General features: G+C 59.5%; 2 protein-coding genes across 8 annotated transcripts; both read left to right on the top strand.

Moving 5' to 3' along the window:
- The first annotated feature begins 1,599 nt into the window (after positions 1–1,599).
- On the top strand, positions 1,600–11,903 carry LOC132076860 (flavin-containing monooxygenase 5-like). 4 transcript variants are annotated; one of them, XM_059478236.1, is made up of 9 exons: positions 1,600–1,741; positions 3,064–3,221; positions 3,426–3,614; positions 3,691–3,853; positions 4,100–4,242; positions 4,585–4,784; positions 5,055–5,404; positions 11,063–11,135; positions 11,354–11,903. In XM_059478236.1, the coding sequence occupies exons 2-9, from the start codon at positions 3,090–3,092 to the stop codon at positions 11,709–11,711; spliced, it is 1,608 nt and encodes a 535-aa protein (XP_059334219.1). In that variant the 5' UTR covers positions 1,600–1,741; positions 3,064–3,089; the 3' UTR covers positions 11,712–11,903. The 4 variants fall into 4 exon arrangements, with proteins under 4 accessions (XP_059334219.1, XP_059334220.1, XP_059334221.1 ...); XM_059478237.1 differs by lacking the exons at positions 11,063–11,135; positions 11,354–11,903 and adding exons at positions 5,656–5,728; positions 5,936–6,740; XM_059478238.1 differs by lacking the exons at positions 1,600–1,741; positions 11,063–11,135; positions 11,354–11,903 and adding exons at positions 2,402–2,628; positions 5,656–5,728; positions 5,936–6,740.
- Positions 11,904–12,268: 365 nt separating this feature from the next.
- On the top strand, positions 12,269–19,876 carry PRKAB2 (protein kinase AMP-activated non-catalytic subunit beta 2). Of its 4 annotated transcripts, none has more exons than XM_059478266.1 (8): positions 12,269–12,320; positions 14,889–15,059; positions 15,239–15,405; positions 16,252–16,345; positions 16,919–17,033; positions 18,197–18,330; positions 18,596–18,664; positions 18,999–19,876. In XM_059478266.1, exons 2-8 carry the CDS (start codon positions 14,904–14,906, stop codon positions 19,074–19,076), a joined length of 813 nt encoding a protein of 270 aa, XP_059334249.1. In that variant the 5' UTR covers positions 12,269–12,320; positions 14,889–14,903; the 3' UTR covers positions 19,077–19,876. The 4 variants fall into 4 exon arrangements, with proteins under 4 accessions (XP_059334249.1, XP_059334246.1, XP_059334247.1 ...); XM_059478263.1 differs by having other exon boundaries at positions 16,919–17,039; XM_059478264.1 differs by lacking the exon at positions 12,269–12,320 and adding an exon at positions 13,753–13,976 and having other exon boundaries at positions 16,919–17,039.
- The last annotated feature ends 7 nt before the right edge of the window (positions 19,877–19,883 follow it).

The raw sequence follows: 19,883 nt of genomic DNA, 5'->3' as shown, positions 1-19,883 counted from the left end.
TCAAGCACATGGCCCCCAGAGTCACTGGGAAAGGACAGTGGCACTGAAGGGTTGATCATTCAGTGGGCAACAGTGAGCAGCCCCCAGCAGCAGCCTGCTGAAGCTCTTGTCCAGAGCTTCCCAGTTCCTTTTGCCCTCCACAGGGATTTCAGTTTCTGAGGGGTTACAATGCATTCACAGCAATTCCTGATCAATAGCATATTCCAGGCTGCAGAGAGAGTCCTGCAGAGCAAGCCCCTTCCCAGAGCCCAGAAATACACCCAGCCCCAGGTCTGAGCCTTGCTTGCACCTCCTCCAGCAAGAGGCCCTGGCTCTGCCAACCACGGCCACGGCTCCCTGTGCTCCAGGCAGGCTGGTTTTCCTCCCCTGGCACAACTGGCAGCCTGTTTTTCACAGAGGGCTGCTGGTCCTTGGCAGGAGGGGACCACAAGGAACCTCTGTAATGAGCTGGGGCCGAGACTGAGCCAGAAAATCATAGAACACACTTTAGCAGGCACCACAGCCAGGCAGAGAGTGAGGGCTGTAGACTGAGCTCACATAATCAGCTTCAACAGTGCTCCTGGCACGGGTAAAGGGATTGGGCCCAGGTGAGGCTCTTTGTGGTCATTGAGGTCTAAGTGCACTCAGGCCCTGGCAAACACCAATTAAGTCATATTAAGACCAGGCAGTGTTTAAGTGTGCTGTTCTCCTGGGTGGAGTATGCACAGGAGCAGCCTGATGGCTGCTGGTATGAGCACCCTGTCACTGTCACTTGTACAGGGGCTGAAATGGAAGTGCTTGACATGACAAGGTTCTCCTGGAGATGAACCCTGACCCACTGACAGGGTGAGACAGTGAAGCTTCCAGGTCTGACCAAAAAATAATCCCCTGGGTTGCACTGCAGGCCTGGCAGCCTGCTGGGCCAGTCTGGCAATTGCACAGCAGCACCAGGACACTCCAGCCAGCCCTCCTGCCGCAGAGGACCAGCCCTGTGGTGGCTGTGGGAGCACAGGCAGGTGGCACACTGTGGGTGGGCAGCGTTTGGGTGGGCAGGGCTTGTGCATCTGTGGCTCCCACACATGCGTGTGCAAAAAAGTGGCTCTTGAGTCACTTGCATGACACTCCATGAGACCCTGGTAGCACCCACCATCACCCCTGCACAGCCCTGCTGGGTCACAGGCTGCCTGGCACCCTCTCAGCTCTTCTGTGCTTCTCTGCAGCTCCACCAGAGAGACCTTTGCTCTCTGTGCTTGTCACCTCCAAGCCTGGGTGCAGCCATGATAGGACAGAGGAGGTTCTGCTCCACTTGTCCCACGGCATTTCTGCCCACTGTGGCAGCCCAGAGCAGACACCTTACAGCAGGCACTGCTGCACACAATCTGCATCCTGGGGGCTTGCCAGGTATGGGGAACTGTGAATTTCCACAGACATCAACCAACCAAATACCAACCTAAACCAAAATGTCACGGCATGCCCCTGCTGCCCGGCAGCACAGTTTGTGTGTACTGAGTCCAGCTACAAGGGGGTAAAGTCCAAGGCTGTGCAGCCTCCTGCAGGGAGAAGGGCAAATTGAGAGGCAGCCTGCACAGAGGTTTCATAGCAACAGCAGAGTGGTGGAGAGCTCAGAGAGGTCCCCTGTACCTGTTGCCCTCGAGCAGTCTGTGCAGAGCTTGCAAGAGCCAGAAGCTAGCTGACAGCAGAGCAGGAAGAGTAGCACTGCCTGTGCTGCCAGCTCTCCATTCCCGTGCTGATCCCTTGCTTGGTAAGATGCTTTTGATGCTTTTTGACAGGCAGGGACAGAGTGTGGGTTGGCAGCTCAGCGTCTCTGCCTCGGGCAGAGATCAGCCCTTGCTGACAGCAAGGGACAGAAAGAGCTTTATTAAGCTTACTGCAAACATACTATGAGTTTATAAGGTTAAAACCACTTCAGCTGCAGAGCTTGGCCCCTCTGCCTTGCTCAGCTCTACAGCAAAGTTCTCTGCATATGGAAGAGCAAATTTTCCCCGCAGCCTCAGGGGCTGTCTGGCTGTGAGTGTGCCAGGAGCCAGCAGCAAGTTTGGATCCACATGGTCTGTGAGGGACAGCCTTTTCCTGGCTGGTCCCACCACCCTCATACCAGGGGTCCCACTGGCACCAAGGACTCTGCTAGCCCAGGGGTGAGCCGTGGCTACGGGGACACTGTGCCCACACGCCCAGCCCGGGGCACAGGGGATGTGGGAGATCCAGTGCCGGCTGCCCCTGGAGCAGCCAGAGCGGTGTGTCACCCCGGGTACCACAACAAGCGGGCGTGGGCTGATCCCGATAATCCTAGGGTCAAAATCCAGGACAGCGCTTGTTTACCAAGCACGCAACCACAAGGATGGGCTGCGTGTCCGTGTCCCCGCGCAGCACATGCCCTGGGACGGCTCCTGCGGCCGCCGGTCGAGGCTGAGGCGCCGCTGCATGAACAGCCGAGCAGGCGGCCGGGAGCCAGCCGGGTCCGGGCTTCCTCTCCCCGCGCCCGTGGGAGGAGTGACGGAGGGGGAGGCCCCGCTCCCGGACGCTGCGCACCACCGAGCCAGGCCGCGGGCCGGCCTCACGGAGCACGGAGCCTCGCACGGGCCGTGCCCGCCACCAGCCTTCCCTGGGCTGCTCGTCCCACGGCCGCAGGTCGGTGAAGGCTGTCCCCCGAGCTGCCGGCACCAGCGGGCACCGCGACAGCACGACAGCCATCTCCGCGGGGAAGGGAGAGGGCAAAGGGCAGGCGGAGGGGCTGTCACCCACGGGGAGGGAGCTGTGGGTCCCCACAGCAGGGCACAGCACTTCAGGGCACCTCCATCGCCGGGACATGGCACGGGCAGGGAGACTTTGAGGCTCCCTGACACTCGGTGGGATTTGTCCTCAAGGCGGCCAGAGGCGGCACCACAGTAGTGCAAAACCCAGCACTGGCCAGGTCCACACCTGGCGGGGGACAGCAGCGGCTTTGCAACCCCAGACAAACTTTTGAGGGGCTGCCTCTGTTGCTTGGGACCTCTCTGAGCAGGGTCAGACCTTGCACAGTCGCAGCCCTGGCAGCTCAGGCCCGCTGTCCGACGCTGTCCGCAGGCAGAGAGCCGGCGGTGGAGCACAGCATGGCGAAGAAGGTGGCCATCATCGGCGGCGGCAGCAGCGGGCTGTGCGCCATCAAAGCCTGCCTCCAGGAGGGGCTGCAGCCCGTCTGCTTCGAGAGGACCGGCGACATCGGAGGCCTCTGGAGGTTTGAGGTAAACCCTGCTGGCCTCGTGTCCTGCTTGGGGTCAGCACCAAGCACAGGGGTCCATGGTGGCTGGTGGGGGGCAGCCGGCCATAGGGGGATCCTCTGGATGAGACTGAGGGCAGGGGCTCCATGAAAAGAAGATCCTCATCAGCCCCAGCCATCCTTCCCCATGGTTCCCTGGGCAGCGCTGAGCTGTGCCCCCCTCCCACAGGAGCACCCCGAGGACGGCCGTGCCAGCATCTACCGCTCGGTCATCATCAACACCTCCAAGGAGATGATGTGCTTCAGCGACTTCCCCATCCCCGAGGATTTCCCCAACTACATGCACAACTCCAAGATCATGGAGTATTTCCGCATGTACGCGCAGCACTTCGACCTGCTGCGCCACATCCGCTTCAGGGTGAGGCGCGGGGCCCGAGGGGGCGGTGGCGGCGGGAGCGGGGCACGGGGGGCCTGACAGCGCTGCCCTGTGCCAGACCAGCGTGTGCTGCGTGTCCAAGCGCCCCGACTTCGCCAGCAGCGGGCAGTGGGAGGTGCTGACCGAGAGCGAGGGCAAGCAGGAGGCGGCCGTCTTCGACGCCGTGCTGGTGTGCAGCGGGCACCACACCAACGCTCATCTCCCGCTCGGCTCCTTCCCAGGTACGGCCCTGTACACTGGTGCGAGGGGACACCAGAGACAGTGGAAAGCTAGTCCATACCTGTCCCTATTCTCCCTGCTGCTTTCCCCCCTGGTCCCAACATTTCCCTGCCTTGCCTTGACTCTAGGAGAGCTCCTGTGCTCCCCAGGAGTGGTTTGGTGGGGCAAGAGAGCATCTCCAGTCTTTGGGGGGTGATCCTCCAACCTGGCACCAGGAAGCCAAGCATCCCTCCTCCTTCTGCTCACAGGAATTGAGAAGTTCAAGGGCCGCTACCTCCACAGCCGAGACTACAAGGATGCTCAGGCTTTCAGAGACAAAAGGGTTGTTGTCGTCGGGATTGGGAATTCGGGGTCAGACCTGGCTGTGGAGATCAGCCAAACAGCCCAGCAGGTAAGCAGGAGTAGGGGGTCACAGCGAGCAGGATTGCCCCTATAGGACACTGTCAGCTCTGCAGGGACACCAGGACCAAGGCACTTGCAGAGCTGCTTCTCCATGCCAGCACTCACTGTGTTTGGCAGTGCTGGCTCCTGCCAAACCCAGCTGCCAGGCAATTGAGACTTGGTCCTATTCCCCTGCGAGATGCCAGCCACTAGCTCCCTCTGCCCTCTGGGTCTTTACCCAGTGCTTGGGTAGCTAAAAGCAGAGTGATCCCAGGGCAAGGGCACATCCCCCGCAGGGCAGCCCTCCCAGGACTATCACACCTTCAGGCAGAGATCCTCCTTCCTTGTCTAGGTGTTCCTCAGCACCCGCAGGGGTGCATGGATCTTCAACCGCGTTGGAGATCAGGGCTACCCCATTGACACCATCTTAACCACCCGCCTGAAGACGTTCCTGCAGGGGCTGCTCAGCTCCTCCATTACGTGTGACTTCATGGAGAAGAAGCTGAATGCCAGGTTCGATCACTCACGTTACGGCCTCAAGCCGAAGCACAGGTATCACCAAACACTCCCCTGCCTAGAAGGGATCGTCTGCCTCCTTCTGTGTCCTGCCCAGGTTGGCCATTCCCTGCTCCCTGTGCTTGGACTGGGTTATTATCTTCTTGTGCCCAGGCAACGCTTGAGGGAGCCACTACTGCCCCTTCCAAGGACTCTTGGAGACAGCAGTGTAGGGGCAGCTGCCCCAGAGTAGGGAGCAGCAGCTGGAGCAGGACACAGAGCAGAGACATTGCCTTCCCAGGCCTAATGGCTTCTTGCACCTTCCAGGGTCTTTCAACAGCACCCCACTGTCAACGATGACCTGCCCAACCGCATCATTTCGGGCAGGGTGCGGGTGAAGCCGAATGTCCAGGAGTTCACAGAGACATCTGCCATCTTTGAGGATGGCACCAGGGAAGATGTCGATGTCGTAGTCTTTGCCACAGGATACAGCTTCTCCTTCCCGTTCCTCGACGGCTGCGTGAAGGTGGTGGAGAACAAGATTCCCCTCTACAAATTCATGTTCCCTCCTGATCTGGAGAAGCCAACGCTGGCATTCATTGGTCTCATCCAGCCCCTAGGAGCCATCATGCCCATCTCAGAGCTCCAGAGTCGCTGGGCCACCCGAGTCTTCAAAGGTAAGTCAGGCAAACCTGCCCTGTGGATGCAGTCCTGGAGTGAGGGCAGTCAGTGAGATGTCAGTGAGATGGCCTCTTCTCTGAGAGGCACAGGCACACCCATACCCTGAGCTCCACAGGCTGCTCCTTCCCATCCCGTGGCACTTGGAAATGCCCCAGGTGCGAGCCCACGCACCACGGTGGCGCTGGCACAGGCACAGCACCCAGGCAAGGCCAGCACCACAGTGGCTGCTGTGTCTCATCCTCCCCAGGGCTGAACGAGCTGCCCCTGCAGCACGACATGGAGGCTGACATTGAGCAGAAGAAAAAAGCCATGGCAAAGAGGTAAGATCTCTGCAGGGATGCCTTCAGCACAGCTGCTCATGGGCATCCATCCTGTCCCATGGAGGTGTCCTGGCACATTTCTGTGTGCCAACAGAGGGCAGGGATGTCGTTGGCCACACTACCCACACTCCAATACTGCCTTCCTGGTGTGCAGGGCACCTGCCAGCTCTGCTTCCAGCACCCACCTGCCCTCCTCGCTGCCCGCAGGTACGTGAAGAGCCAGCGGCACACCATCCAGGTGGATTACATCCCTTACATGGACGAGCTCGCCTGCCAGCTGGGGGTCAAGCCCAACCTGCTCTCCCTGTTCCTCACGGACCCCAGGCTGGCCATGGAGGTGGCCTTCGGTCCGTGCACGCCGTACCAGTACCGGCTGCGGGGCCCGGGTGCGTGGGCAGGAGCCAGGGAAGCCATCCTCACCCAGCAGCAGCGCATCCTCAAGCCCCTGCAGACACGACCCGTGGAAGACAGCACCTCAGCCCCTGCCATGCCCCTCATCTTCAAGCTGATCGGGGCTGTGGCCATCCTGGCAGCCGTTTTTGCTTACTTGTAGGTGCCCTGCAAGCGCAGGAAGGGAGGCTTTTGTCCTGGGGTGACTCCCTGAACCAGGACAGCTTTGCAATGGGCTGCGGGACTGGCTGGCCACCTCTGGCCCTTGGCAGCCTGTGCACCCCAGTGGTGGCAGAAACCTTCCTGCTGCCTGGCACAGCCCAGCTGTGACCACACCATGAACTAGGGATGCACTGAGCCTTCCCAGCTGCCAAAATAATGCTTGGGCTCCTGCTCTGCACCTCCCCTTGGGGAATGCTGTCATGGACTGAGGAGGAAACCTGCTCACCGCAGGCTAAATTCCAGTCCCTCTCAGCCAGCGCTCCAGGCTTTTCTGTCCCCTGTAACCCAGCTGTGCCAATTTTGCCACACACACACCAGAGCTAAGCAGCAAAGGCACAGCACACTTTCTAAGTGGATAAATGCAATAAACAGCCAAGTGTCTGTCCTGCTACTGACACCATCACGACTCCCGATGTGCTGTGGGAATGCTCATGGGTTTGAGATCGGCCTTGTAGCACTGGCCTATTACACCATAGGCTGACGTGCACACACGCTCCACAGCGAAACAGCCTCTCCCAAGGTATGTCCCGCCACAGTGGGTCCTGGTGGTCACATGGCACAGCTCAGGGCCACCCTGGTCACCTGCACACAGCTCCTCCAGAAGGTGGCTGGGTGGGCTGGGGACCCAGAGTGGGTAAAGGGTGGGGGTCCTGTCCATCAGATGCCTGGGCTAGTCAATGCCAGCCCCCACCCCCTCCCCCCACATCCCCTAGGTTTGTCTTCCACGCTGCAACCTGCCGAAATCCAAAGCACAGCCACATCTCTGCCCTGCCCAGGAAGTCCTGGGGCACTGTCGGCATCATTAAACGCTTACAGAACTTAATGCGCCTCTTGCAGAGGGCAGGGCAGGCCAGGAGGTGTGGCAAGGAGGTGAGAGAAACCTGTAGATCATGTCTGGAAGATCTTGTAACACCTTGGCCACCCACAGGAAATATAGGGACAGTCACCCTCAAAACGAGCAGCAGCGGGCAGCCTCCCTTGAGGGACACGCCTGGCTCTGCACCTCCTGGCCACAGCTTCTCCCACACCCCTGCCACCACCACACTGGGGACATGGCTGCTCGCAGAGTGGCCGTCATCGGCGCCGGCGCCTCCGGCCTGTGCGCCCTGAAGTGCTGCCTGGATGAGGGGCTGGAGGCCACCTGCTTTGAGAGGAGCAAGGACATCGGGGGGCTCTGGCGCTTCGAGGTAAGGCCTGAGCAGCCAGGCTGCTCCTTGGCAGCAGCACGGACGGGCTTGCGATCAGTCCTTGGCAGATAGCCGTGCACCATTCCCCTGCTTTGCATGCATGTGGCAGGCAGCTTTCCGAGGAGAACCAAGGAAAATAAAAGTGGTTTGGCAGTGTGGTGCCAGCTGGTGTGCCAGGCACTTAGGACCCAGCTCCTGCTCAGCAGCAGCAGGATGAAGCCACCTCAAGAACTTCAATCCATGGCTTGCTGGCCCAGCGTAATTTCCACTTTCCCATTCCTCCCTTCCCAATCTCATCCACACCTTACTCTGCTGTTTTGCTCTTGATCACTCCCAGCCCTTGCCTACCTATCTTATCTTGTCTTATCTGACCCTACTTTGTGTACCTGTCCTGCCCAGCCCTTGCCTACCTATCTTGTCTTATCTGACCCCACTGTCTGTCCCTGTTCTGCCCAGCCCTTTCCTGGAATCATGGTTGCTGCTCTTTCTGCTTCTGTGCCAATCGCCCACATAGAGACACTGTGTCCTGCCTTCTCTGTGCCTTCTCTCCATGCAATCCTGGAGCTTGTCTCTGCTCCCACCTAATGAAGCTGCTGACTTTAATCCCATGGACCCACCAACAAAATGACCAGTGTTCCCACCATGCTCTGATATGATTGTGGGAGAGCCCTGGGGGAAAACAGGTGGCATCATGTCAGAGTGGGGTCTGGGGTGGACCTGTCACAGTCCACTAGTTCTAGCTGTGATGGGTCAGGGACAGAGTTGGTGGAGCAGAACCAGAGCAGCAGCATCCAGCTGTCGAGGCACAGACCTGGTAAGCAGGAGCAGCCACTCAACAGGAAGCACTGGAGCTGCCTCCACAACTGGTGAGACCTGATGTGGCAGCCAGGGCAATGGCACCACAGGAGCTTTGGGAATGCACTGCCTCGTTGGGGCAAGCAGTGGAAGTGGGGAAACTGAGGCACAAGACCACCATGACCCACTGTCACCAGTGCCTGGCTCCCACCAGTCCAGAGATACATCCCTGTTTTTTGGGGCGGGGGGTCTCAACCACAGGAGAGTTTCTGGCTGCAGGGATGGGTGGCACAACAACCTGTGGCTTAATCCCGCACCCACGGGGGAGGTGCCAGGCAGGACAGGCAGGTGGCCCATTGTTCCCCGGGCAGCGCTGAGCTGTGCCCCCCTCCCACAGGAGCACCCCGAGGACGGCCGTGCCAGCATCTACCGCTCGGTCATCATCAACACCTCCAAGGAGATGATGTGCTTCAGCGACTTCCCCATCCCCGAGGATTTCCCCAACTACATGCACAACTCCAAGATCATGGAGTATTTCCGCATGTACGCGCAGCACTTCGACCTGCTGCGCCACATCCGCTTCAGGGTGAGGCGCGGGGCCCGAGGGGGCGGTGGCGGCGGGAGCGGGGCACGGGGGGCCTGACAGCGCTGCCCTGTGCCAGACCAGCGTGTGCCGCGTGTCCAAGCGCCCCGACTTCGCCAGCAGCGGGCAGTGGGAGGTGCTGACCGAGAGCGAGGGCAAGCAGGAGGCGGCCGTCTTCGACGCCGTGCTGGTGTGCAGCGGGCACCACACCAACGCTCATCTCCCGCTCGGCTCCTTCCCAGGTACTGCCTGTGGGCTGCTTGCCTGCTCCCTGGCGTCCCTAAGTGCCTCTGCAGGTTTACCACACCGGGTGGGATTGCAAGTGTCCAAAGCATCCTGCTGGCAGATGTCACTGCTGCCAGCGTGCCTCTCCCACCTGAGACAGGCTCTCTCCCCATGCTGCTGGCCGAGCACCTGCTGGGCCCTCCAGCTCCTCACCAAGGCTGGAGGGCTCAGCACTGGTGGTGGTCTTGTCTCTGGGTACCAGGGGAAAATGCCTGCAGAGCTTTCAGCTGTGGAGGTCCTCTTTGGCTGGGGAACAGGCTGGAGCACACTGTCACCAGGGTCTGGCGAGATGGCACAGACCCTGGTTGTTCCTCTACTGGCAATGCATGGCACCAGACAGGATCTGCAGCAGAATTCTGGGATGGAAGCATGGAATTCTCCACTCCAAGCCCTGTTCCAAGCCAGGCTAGTCCCAAAGCTTAAGCAGGATGCTCAGGGCTACACTGAGAATCTTCCATGCTGGTGATGCCACCACCTCTGGGCACTACCCCAGGGCTGCATAACTCCGGTTGGTCACACTGGTGCTAGCTTGTTCCCAAAACACACCACCAGTCTGAACAGGGGGCAGCCACCCTCCTGCTCCACATCCCAGCATGGCTTCCCTCTCTCTTCCAGGGCTGGAGAAGTTTGAGGGCTTCTACCTGCACAGCCGGGACTACAAGAACCCTCAGCCTTTTTTTGGAAAACGGGTGGTCGTGGTTGGCATTGGGAATTCAGGCATCGATATCGCAGTGGAGCTGAGCCACACAGCCAAGCAGGTGTGCTGGGAGAGCTCACAGGGATGGGACCCCAGAGTGGGGGGATCATCACCCACCATCCCCTGTGGGCTCCCCAGCCTCCAGCACCTGGCACAAGCACCCTGTCCCCTTTCTGTGGGGGTGGCTGCTGTGGTCCCAGTAGCTGTGCTGGCTTCCCTGTCCTGGGAGCACAGCAGGGGCCCAGCCCGGTCTGAGCATGCTGCCATGCCACCACCTCTCTTCACCTTCCTTCCAGGTTTTCCTCAGCACCAGGCGTGGGTCCTGGGTGCTGCACCGGGTGGCAGACAATGGGTACCCCTTTGATTACAACTACGGCACTCGCTTCCTGCACCTCGTCCAGAACGTGGTGCCTAAAAGTATCCTGAATTTCTTCATGGAGTGGAAGCTGAATGCCCGCTTTGACCACACACTCTATGGCCTAAAGCCCAAGCATGGGTGAGTGCCCCAGCAGCACCCCAGGTACGTGCTCCAGCAATGCCCATCCGCCTGCCAGGACCTGAACCAGGTCTGTCTGTGCCTTCCAGGGTCCTTGACACACACCCCACTGTCAATGATGACCTGCCCAACCGCATCATTTCGGGCAGGGTGCGGATGAAGCCGAACGTCCAGGAGTTCACAGAGACATCTGCCATCTTTGAGGATGGCACCAGGGAAGATGTCGATGTCGTAGTCTTTGCCACAGGATACAGCTTCTCCTTCCCGTTCCTCGACGGCTGCGTGAAGGTGGTGGAGAACGAGATTCCCCTCTACAAATTCATGTTCCCCACTGATCTGGAGAAGCCAACGCTGGCATTCATTGGTCTCATCCAGCCCTGGGGAGCCATCATGCCCATCTCAGAGCTCCAGAGTCGCTGGGCCATCCGTGTCTTCAAAGGTAAGTCAGGCAAACCTGCCCTGTGGATGCAGTCCTGGAGTGAGGGCAGTCAGTGAGATGGCCTCTTCTCTGAGAGGCACAGGCACACCCATACCCTGAGCTCCACAGGCTGCTCCTTCCCATCCCGTGGCACTTGGACATGCCCCAGGTGCGAGCCCACGCACCACGGTGGCGCTGGCACAGGCACAGCACCCAGGCAAGGCTAGCACCACAGTGGCTGCTGTGTCTCATCCTCCCCAGGGCTGAACAAGCTGCCCCTGCAGCACGACATGGAGGCTGACATTGAGCAGAAGAAAAAAGCTATGGCAAAGAGGTAAGATCCCTGTGGGAGCACCAAGGGGCTGCCTTCAGCACAGCTGCTCATGGGCATCCATCCTGTCCCATGGAGGTGTCCTGGCACATTTCTGTGTGCCAACAGAGGGCATGGATGTCGTTGGCCACACTACCCACACTCCAATACTGCCTTCCTGGTGTGCAGGGCACCTGCCAGCTCTGCTTCCAGCACCCACCTGCCCTCCTCGCTGCCCGCAGGTACGTGAAGAGCCAGCGGCACACCGTCCAGGTGGATTACATCCCTTACATGGACGAGCTTGCCTGCCAGCTGGGGGTCAAGCCCAACCTGCTCTCCCTGTTCCTCACGGACCCCAGGCTGGCCATGGAGATGGCCTTCGGTCCGTGCACGCCGTACCAGTACCGGCTGCGGGGCCCGGGTGCGTGGGCAGGAGCCAGGGAAGCCATCCTCACCCAACATCAGCGCATGGTCAGCGCCCTGCAGCCGCGGGCCGCCCGCCGCCCCGCCCGGCCCAGCGCCCTGCCCCACGTCCTCACGGTGCTCTTCAGCATCGGCATGATTATGGCCACCCTCATCTACGTCTCGCTCTCTGCTTAGCCTAAAGGGAAGGAGACAGCGGGTGCTGCCGGCAGTCTCCTCCTTTTCCCTTGGGCTTTCCCTCGCTAGCTGCGCCGGAGCACGGAGGGAGCCGTTCCTTGAGGGTGCAGCCTGCTCTGTGGCGCTTTCCCGCTGTGATACCACCGAGCCTGCTCAAGGGCTGCTCTGGGAACAGCTCCCTAAGTCCTGGCCCGGCAGCCCCACGAGCTCTATCTGTGGCTTAGGTCACAGAGGTGGTGGAGAAACTGGGAACGTGCCCAAGCGGGGGCCTCGGGAAAAGGCAATAAAGCTTGTCACTGCGCCGTGGGGACCGGACAGCACAGTGCCTGGCTGCGTCAGTTTGAGGTCCATCCTGGGGGCCCTGCCCGCAGCAGACATGGCCGCCGGCGGCTGAGGCGGCGCGACCCCCGCCCCGCGCGCCCCGGCCAGCGGCGGGCCGGCCGCCCGCAGCAAACATGGCGGGTGCCCGGCGGCGGGGCCGCGGGTCGGGGGCGGGGCGCGGCCGCGGAGCGCGGCGGGGGCGGGTCAGAGCGCCCCGCAGCGGCCGGCGGGGGGTGGCGCCATCTTGGACGGAGGCGGAGAGCGGGGCGGCGGCGGCGGCAGCGGCAGGTGGGGTCGGGCCGGGCCCGGGCCCGGGGACGGTGGGGCGGGTGTCGCGGGTGGGTGTGAGGGTGGCGGCTCCCCGGGCGCCGCTGCGGGAGGCGGTGGGCGAGGCGTGGCTGCGCGTCCCCGCGGTGTAGCGGTGTCCCGGACCCCGCAGCGGGCGGACCCCGTGTGGCAGCCCCTCGGGAGGGCCCGGCCCTGCCGGTGTGTCCCGCTCCTCCCCCGGGCCTCGGCAGACCCGCGGCTGCCCGTGGGCCGAGCCCGCCGTGACAGCCCCGCCACCGCCCCCGCCGAGCACAGCCCCAGCCCCAGCCCTGCCTGCTTGGAGGGAGATTTTCCGCCCCCGCTTTCCCAGCTCATCCCCTTCACCTTACGGCGAGCTCCGGGCTCAGCTCTGGTTCTCGTCTCCGAGAGAGGGAGAGTCCGGGCGGATCCGGCTTCCCCGGGTGGTGTCAGCCCGGCGAGATGCAGGACCCCATCCCTCCCTCAGAGCCCCCGGGAATGAATGCCTGCCGGTGCTCCCGGACAGACCCCATCCCTCCCTCAGAGCCCCCGGGAATGAATGCCTGCCGGTGCTCCCGGACAGACCCCATCCCATCCCTCCTGCAGACCCCCTTCGGGCTGCCTGCCCGTGCTTCCCAGGGCGATCTCTGGCCGGGTGGGAGAGGCAGCAAGCGTGGCACATCCCGCGGAGGGCAATGGGTGTAATTCTCATGTCGTTTTCCACATGAGAAGCTGGGAATGGCAGGGGCTTGCTGCCAGACTGGGATGTGCCGTGGAGGTTTGCTGGGGCTGTGGTGTGGGCAGCATTTCCATCCTTGACTTGGGTGTACCTGTGTCACGCCATCTCCCAGTGCTACAAGGGCTGGCCTGGATGCAGGAGGGTTTGAGCTGTAAAAGTTAACTCAGCAAAGGCAGGTTTTGCAGGCTGTGCACAAAGACCTGTCCTGGCACAGGCTGGGTGCCTGTGTGCGTGATGCAGGGGATGCAGGTGGCACACGCCAGACAGGAACCTGGGATAAACATCAGGGATTGTTTGGAGAGCGTGGCCTGTAAGGGACAGAGGGACTGGAATCCTTTTGGAGAAGAGAAAGGGAAGCTTCCCACCTGTTAACACCTGCACATATCTCCCAGGTGTGTCCTGCTACAAGGGAAGTTGAGCCTTTTCCACCTTCCTCCCTGTAGATGAGAAGTAAGGGAGCCTCAGTGGAGATCCTGGAGAGGAAACTCCTCAGCAGCAAGTTTGGTGGTACAGGGGCAGTTTTTGTGAGGAGCTGTCTGAGCCTCTGCAGAGCAGAGGGGGAAGATGTCAGAGCAAGAGGTGTACCTCATTTGACCTGGATCTTCAGGTGTACTTGATCTGCACGGAGAGGGGTGAGGGTATGGCTTAGCTGCCCACTTGAGCTGCCTTTTAGCTCTCAGGATTTAAGAAATAGTAATTGCCCCATAATGTTCCAAATCCTGGCTTTGGCTGGCAGCCTCGCTTGGCACCCTTCATATAACTTGATCTTTTAAACAAACCTCCAAATGTCACAAGTGAGCACATGAAGCAAGGCTGGCTGTCCCCTTGCTTGCTCTGCAGATCCCACAGTAAGCTGAAAGCTGCAAAATAAACCTGGAAGTGGGCAAAAACCCCAGTCCATCTCAGCTCCTGGAAAGAGGGTAAGGCCTGAAGAGTCCTGTGTAGCTTGCAGTCGCTTTGTTGTTTATCCTTAAAGGTGTGTGGTTGTTCATGGCTTGGTCAGTTCTGTTTAGCTTTCTCTGGGCTGGGTGAGATTGGGTGTGGGGGCCATCTCCAGCTGCAGAGGGACACTGAGGTGGCCAGGGCTGCCCTTCCCTCACCGTGTCCCTGCAGAGAGCCGGGCAGGTGCTGGCTAGGTGACAGCAAATGGTCCGGCTCGCTGTGCTGTGCTGTGCTGCAGCTGGCACGGTGGCTTGCCTGGTGAATCATGAGTGCTGCTGAGAGCTGAGTTTTTTGCAGACACCACAGCATTAGCCCTGCTCCTTGGACAAGCTCCAGCCTGGGCGATTCCATTTGGACACTTTAAATGCTCCCCGTCGCCTTTGCAGGGACAAGGCTCTGCTCTTCTGCCTGCGAGCTCTCCGAGACTTGTTGGGGACTGTAAAACAGCTGCTACTTTCACTCCCTGGATGTTTTCTTGCTGGGTTGTCTGTAGAGTCTGACTGCAGGACTGTGAAAGAGGCTCTGTTAACGCCAGGCAGTTGATTTGACAATAAAGGTTGGCTTTATTTTTCACATCAGCTCTACTCTGTTGGCTGCCAAGAGCTGGTGTGGGACACGGGTGAAGTTGTATTGGTTTTGGAGTCTTAATAATTACCAACTTAACTAGAGTGATGGTTTTATTAAGGATGTGGCTATAATTAGGTCAAGCTGTTTGTTTGTTGCATTCCCATTCAGCTCCCAAACTTGGTAGTGGAAATGAACTCGGGGCCTTTTTTAGGGTTGCTGTTCATCTCCGCTGGCAAAGCGCATTTGGGAGACGGCTCTTTTGCTCCTCTCCTTGCTGCCAAGGCCGTGGGCAAAGGCAGAGTGTTGTTGTTGTGTCCCTGCAGGGCTGCTGAAGGGCCATGGGGAACACCACGAGCGAGCGGGTGTCCGGGGAGCGCCATGGCTCCAAGTCCCAGCGCTCCGACGGCTCCGGCTCCTCCCACCCCGCCAAGGAGCACAAGATCATGGTGGGCAGCACCGACGACCCCAGCGTCTTCAGCTCCCACGACTCCAAGGTAGGGGCTGCCTGCTGCCTTCCCTGCCTGCCCTCCGGGCACACTGCCTGTGTGGGGCTGTGCTTCCAGCCATGCCTGGGGGCCTGGAGGAGCGCTGTGGTGCTCCTGTGTGTGGCTGGTAGAGGGCAGCTGTGTGGATGTGTTCATTCGGTCACATCTCTCTGGTTTTCTTTGCCCAGATTGCTGGGGACAAGGAGTTTGTGTCGTGGCAGCCAGATCTGGAGGAGTCAGTGAAGCCATCCCAACAGGCTCGTCCAACTGTCATACGCTGGGCTGATGGAGGCAAGGAGGTCTTCATCTCCGGATCCTTCAACAACTGGAGCACCAAGATCCCGCTCATCAAGAGGTAGCCAGGCCCTCAAGTCATTTACTCTATGTTCGTGTCTGCTCCAGAGCAGAGAGCATTTTCCTTTGCTCTCTTGGCTTTTCTCTGTTCACTCAAGCTGTGGGTCTGAGGCAAATACACAGTCAGCTGCATCCCTGCGTGGTGCTGCAGGGACAGTGGGAAGTTGTGAAACAGGGACAGGACAGGATGGGCCACTTTGCATGCCCAGCTGGATGTCACACGGCAGCCAGTGCTGGCAGCAGAACCCTGCCCAGGTATGCAGCAGCCCTCTGGAAGCTGTCAGCTCTTCCCTTGGCTGCAGCATTACCCCATGCCTTGTTGTATGGCTGCCAGTGGGTGTTAGTTGTTTGTCCCTCACGTATCTCCCTGCCCTAATGATGTTCTCACTGTTCCACAGCACATCTGTGACTTACATGGAAGCTCATGTAGGACTCTAGCAATTAATCTGGAATGAGTTTATCTCAATTTCAGATTTGGTAAACAGAGCTGTCCCACTTGCTCCTGTTCTACTGTGCCAGCACAGGGCAGGAGCTTTGCCCACGTGTTCTTCTTAGCCTGTCTTGCACAGGGTGTCTGTCACATCCACTTTCTCAGGGCATGGAAGGGCAGGACTGGCACTTGCAGCTGGGCTGCCAGGGGTTTGAGCCCTGGAATGCTCAAAGGAGCATTGGAATGCTCGTGCCTGTCGTGGCCATGCCTTGGGTCACTCATGATGAGCAAGCCTGACCCTGCATGAAGGTGTTGGGGTAGAGGGGCTGGCAGTGCTGGATCCTGGGGCCCCATGGAAGAGCAGCGTTCAGAGCATCAACAGGCTGATGCCTTTGCACATCTGTTCTCTCTGCACAGCCACAATGACTTTGTTGCTATCCTGGACCTTCCAGAAGGAGAGCACCAGTACAAATTTTTTGTGGATGGCCAGTGGGTTCATGATCCATCTGAGGTAATGCTCCAAGCTTTATCCCTTCAGATCTTGGCTTCTTCAGGGAACTAGACAGGATGTAATGCAGCAGAGGGGGAGCAGGGAGAGCAGAGACTGTCTCCTGAAACAAAAGGCACACCTCCATCCCCTGAGTCATTTCAGAGGCTGGTTCTTCTGGACATATTAATGATTTATGGAGAAGCATTGGGAAAGGGCAGGGAAATGCCAGAAGGCCCTCAAGTCTCTCTGAGAATTGGCAATGAGAAGATGGGCCATGAGGTCAGCACTCACTTACAAGTTCTCTTCCGGACTGAATCATGGGGGAGCAGCATGGGAAGGACAACACAGCTACCCATGGGCATGTAGCAGGATGGAGGATGGAAATAGGAGGTGATGTAGGAGCCTGTGATAAAGGAAAATCCTCCCAGGGTAAACAGCAGAGGTCTACAAGTGTAGGGCAGAGTTTACACCAGCCTCCTGTGCTCGGAGGTAGTGCTGCAGCAAAGACAGCTTGGGCTGGGAGGATCTAGGAAGCACTGAATGTGCCTCAGCTGGAGCTGAACACAGGGAGATTCTCACTCCAGTTCTTTCCAGCCTGTGGTTACCAGCCAGATGGGCACAATAAACAACCTCATCCACGTCAAGAAGTCTGACTTTGAGGTGTTTGATGCGTTGAAGGTGGATTCCCTGGAAAGCTCCGAAACCTCAGGTCGGGGTGAGTTTTGTGGCATTAGAGCTTTGCATGTGCTCTTTCCCACCTCCTCTGCTCTGAGACTCGCTGCCCTGGGCGCACAGACCCCTGGGCAGAGGTGTGAGCCTTCACTGGGGTGAGCAGTGTTGGGCAGTGTGCCCTCCTCAGCCCACAGCTGAGGCCTCATCCCTCTGGAGGGGCTGTGTTGGTGTAACTTGTTCTGTGCTAGCACCACCCCAGAGCAGAGCTGCTGCAGTGCGTGGCTGAGGGAGCCATTTTGGACTGGTAAATGCCAGGGACATCAGCCCTTTCTGTCTGGTCAACTGTAAGTCATCTGATCCAGGGTACAAGCTAGGTGATAGCAGGATCCAGTTTATTTTCAGCAGCTACTCTTGGTTTTCATGCCAAGGTAATTTGTACCAGTGCTAGCACATTGCTAGCACTGTGTGCTTGTGTTACAGCAGCAGGTTAGGTTACCACCCAGGCGCTGGTGGTGCTGGCTCAGTGTGAAATGCTGGCAGGAAGCTCAGTGGTGTGTGTGTCCCTGGTTCAGCGCCAGCTCAGCTCCATGTCCTTTCCCAGCCCAGGCAAGAGATGCTGTACTGGAGAGAAGCCAGCAAGCAGCAGCAGCCCAAGGAGATGGAGCCCTTCTGGGGGCTGCTGTTCCCAAAGGTTCAGATCAGATGTGGCCAGTCCAGCTTTCAGTGCCCACGAGCTCCCGAGGTCCCTCCCATGTTTGGAACAGCTGCTCAGTGTAGAGTTGCTGTTTGCCTTCCCTGGAGCTCCTCATCAGGCAGCACCTAGAGCAGCCTGCTCCCTGTGCCCCTGCTGCTGAGGGCACAGCTCTGGAGCATGCCAGCTGCTTCCTGCAGGGAGAGGGACGTGGCTGAGCTGAGATCTGTGCTTGAGGGGTCTTGTGATAGGTAACATGGGGTGCCTGTGTTGTGTCAGTGCATGCACCAGCTTACAGCCCTGCTTGGAATTGCCATGGGCTTGCCCAGCTGCTTTTTGTGCCGTGGAAAGTCTGACCTGTTGCTATAGAATAGATCCCTGCCATGGCTTGTGGAGGATGTTTGTGCTTGAAAGGCCTTGCTGAGTCCTTCTCACCTTCTTAGGAGCTGCTCTGTGCTCGTCCATCCTGCTCCAGTCATTTCATGTCTCTGCCTTTGTCTTGTCTCTAGATTTATCCAGCTCCCCACCGGGACCTTACGGCCAGGAGATGTACGTGTACCGGCCCGAGGAGCGCTTCAAATCGCCGCCCATCCTCCCGCCCCACCTCCTCCAGGTCATCCTCAACAAGGACACCAACATCTCGGTGTGTACCAGCTACTGCCCACTCACAGAGCCACACTGGGTCACAAAGGGAGTCCTGTCTGCAGGGAGCCTGGGCTGCCCTTGGCATTTCCTAGGAAAAGTGTCACTTTTCCCATTGGCCTCTGGTGCTTAGCTGAGCTATGTGCCTGTTCAGAACAGCCAAAGGTGGTGGCAGCTCAGGCTGCCTGAGACAGCAGCTCCCTGTGCTGGCAGGGGCAGGGGGATCAGGGCTCTGCTGTGCCCCTGTGACACTCCTCTCCTCCTAGTGTGACCCAGCCCTGCTGCCCGAGCCCAACCACGTCATGCTCAATCACCTCTACGCGCTCTCCATCAAGGTAAGCACAGCTCCCACCAGGCTGCAGGTGAGAAGCTGCTGTGGCTCCCAGGAGCCTGCAGCACCTGCAGGGAGCAGAACCTGCTCAGCTGGGGGTGCATATGGGAGCTGGCTGCCTGGTGAGGGTGGCACACACAGGGACAGAGGGTGTGACCTGACAATTCCCTTCAGCTGCCTCCTTGCAGCGTGGGGGAGCTGAGCATGTATCAGACCCTGCCCTAGCTCTGCCCCGCTGCCCTGCTGTGCATTGGACTGGGGACAGCAGGGACAGGCTGGGGCAGCTCCCTGAGCCCCAGGGGTGCCCTGGCCCCCCGTGCTGACGCTGTCTCCCCCAGGATGGCGTGATGGTGCTCAGTGCCACGCACCGCTACAAGAAGAAGTACGTCACCACGCTGCTGTACAAGCCCATCTGAGCCAGGCCTCACACGCTCCCCACGCAGGACACCAAACGCCGCTTGTCTGCACACACTGGCCACGGGACTGTGTGACACCTGGCCACTGGCTCCAGCCTCCAACCTGGCAGGGACACGGGCCCCGGCAACAAGCTCAGGGCCACTGTGGCCTGTGACGCTGTCCCATCCTACCGGCGTGGTTCAGCCCTTGGTTTCCACCCACCTGCAGCTTCCCTTGGCTTCTGTGAGTCTCTGGGACCACTTTGCTGCTCACCAGAACAGCCCTTCCTCACTCCCAGCAGAAAAGGGCTTCACCCTGCCTGTCTTCTCCAGCCTGTGAGGGCCTCAAGGTGGTCCTGGCACTGCACCCAGTCCAGGCTCCAGGAACGCATCCTGTTCTTCTGACGGTTGTGCTGCTGCCCTGGTGCTGAATCTCCAAGGCCACCTTGTCTGCTAGGGGCTCTGTGACACTCCAGCCTGACACCTGCCCCCTGTTCCACAGCCCTGGCTGTGGGGCTGCCCCCCAGCTTTTTTGAACCTCTGCGAGGTTCAGCGTCGAGCCAGCATGATGGACAGCATAGCTGGACACAGCCACTTACCTGCTGCTGTGAGAGCACCATCAAGGACTGCAACGCCCTGTGCCCAGCATCAGCTGCTTCTGTGGGACAGGGCTGACTTTGTCACAGCCAGAGGGGCACTGGCACATGCCCTGGGAAGAGCAGAGGCGGGCAGGCACTCCAGGACCCCGGCTGCACCGCCTGCTGCCGCAGCAGCGCCATGGGACAGGGGGTTCTCTATTTATTACAGTATTTATTGTTCTCGGTGCTG

This window comes from Ammospiza nelsoni, chromosome 9 (genome assembly GCF_027579445.1).
Source record: "Ammospiza nelsoni isolate bAmmNel1 chromosome 9, bAmmNel1.pri, whole genome shotgun sequence".
In the NCBI taxonomy this organism is placed as follows: domain Eukaryota; kingdom Metazoa; phylum Chordata; class Aves; order Passeriformes; family Passerellidae; genus Ammospiza; species Ammospiza nelsoni.
The sequence above is the reverse complement of the archived record's forward strand: the minus strand, read 5'-3'. Positions and strand labels throughout refer to the sequence as shown.

Bases quoted from the DNA above. Each gene is read 5' to 3' on its own strand.
- PRKAB2 (XM_059478263.1), top strand. From the start codon at position 14,904: ATGGGGAACACCACGAGCGAGCGGGTGTCCGGGGAGCGCCATGGCTCC. The intron at 15,406-16,251 runs GTAGCCAGGCCC...CTCTCTGCACAG, and splicing joins AAGATCCCGCTCATCAAGAG to CCACAATGACTTTGTTGCTA. The intron at 16,346-16,918 runs GTAATGCTCCAA...AGTTCTTTCCAG, and splicing joins GGGTTCATGATCCATCTGAG to CCTGTGGTTACCAGCCAGAT.
- LOC132076860 (XM_059478235.1), top strand. From the start codon at position 8,444: ATGCACTGCCTCGTTGGGGCAAGCAGTGGAAGTGGGGAAACTGAGGCA. The intron at 9,949-10,183 runs GTGTGCTGGGAG...CCTTCCTTCCAG, and splicing joins TGAGCCACACAGCCAAGCAG to GTTTTCCTCAGCACCAGGCG. The intron at 10,823-11,062 runs GTAAGTCAGGCA...CATCCTCCCCAG, and splicing joins GGCCATCCGTGTCTTCAAAG to GGCTGAACAAGCTGCCCCTG.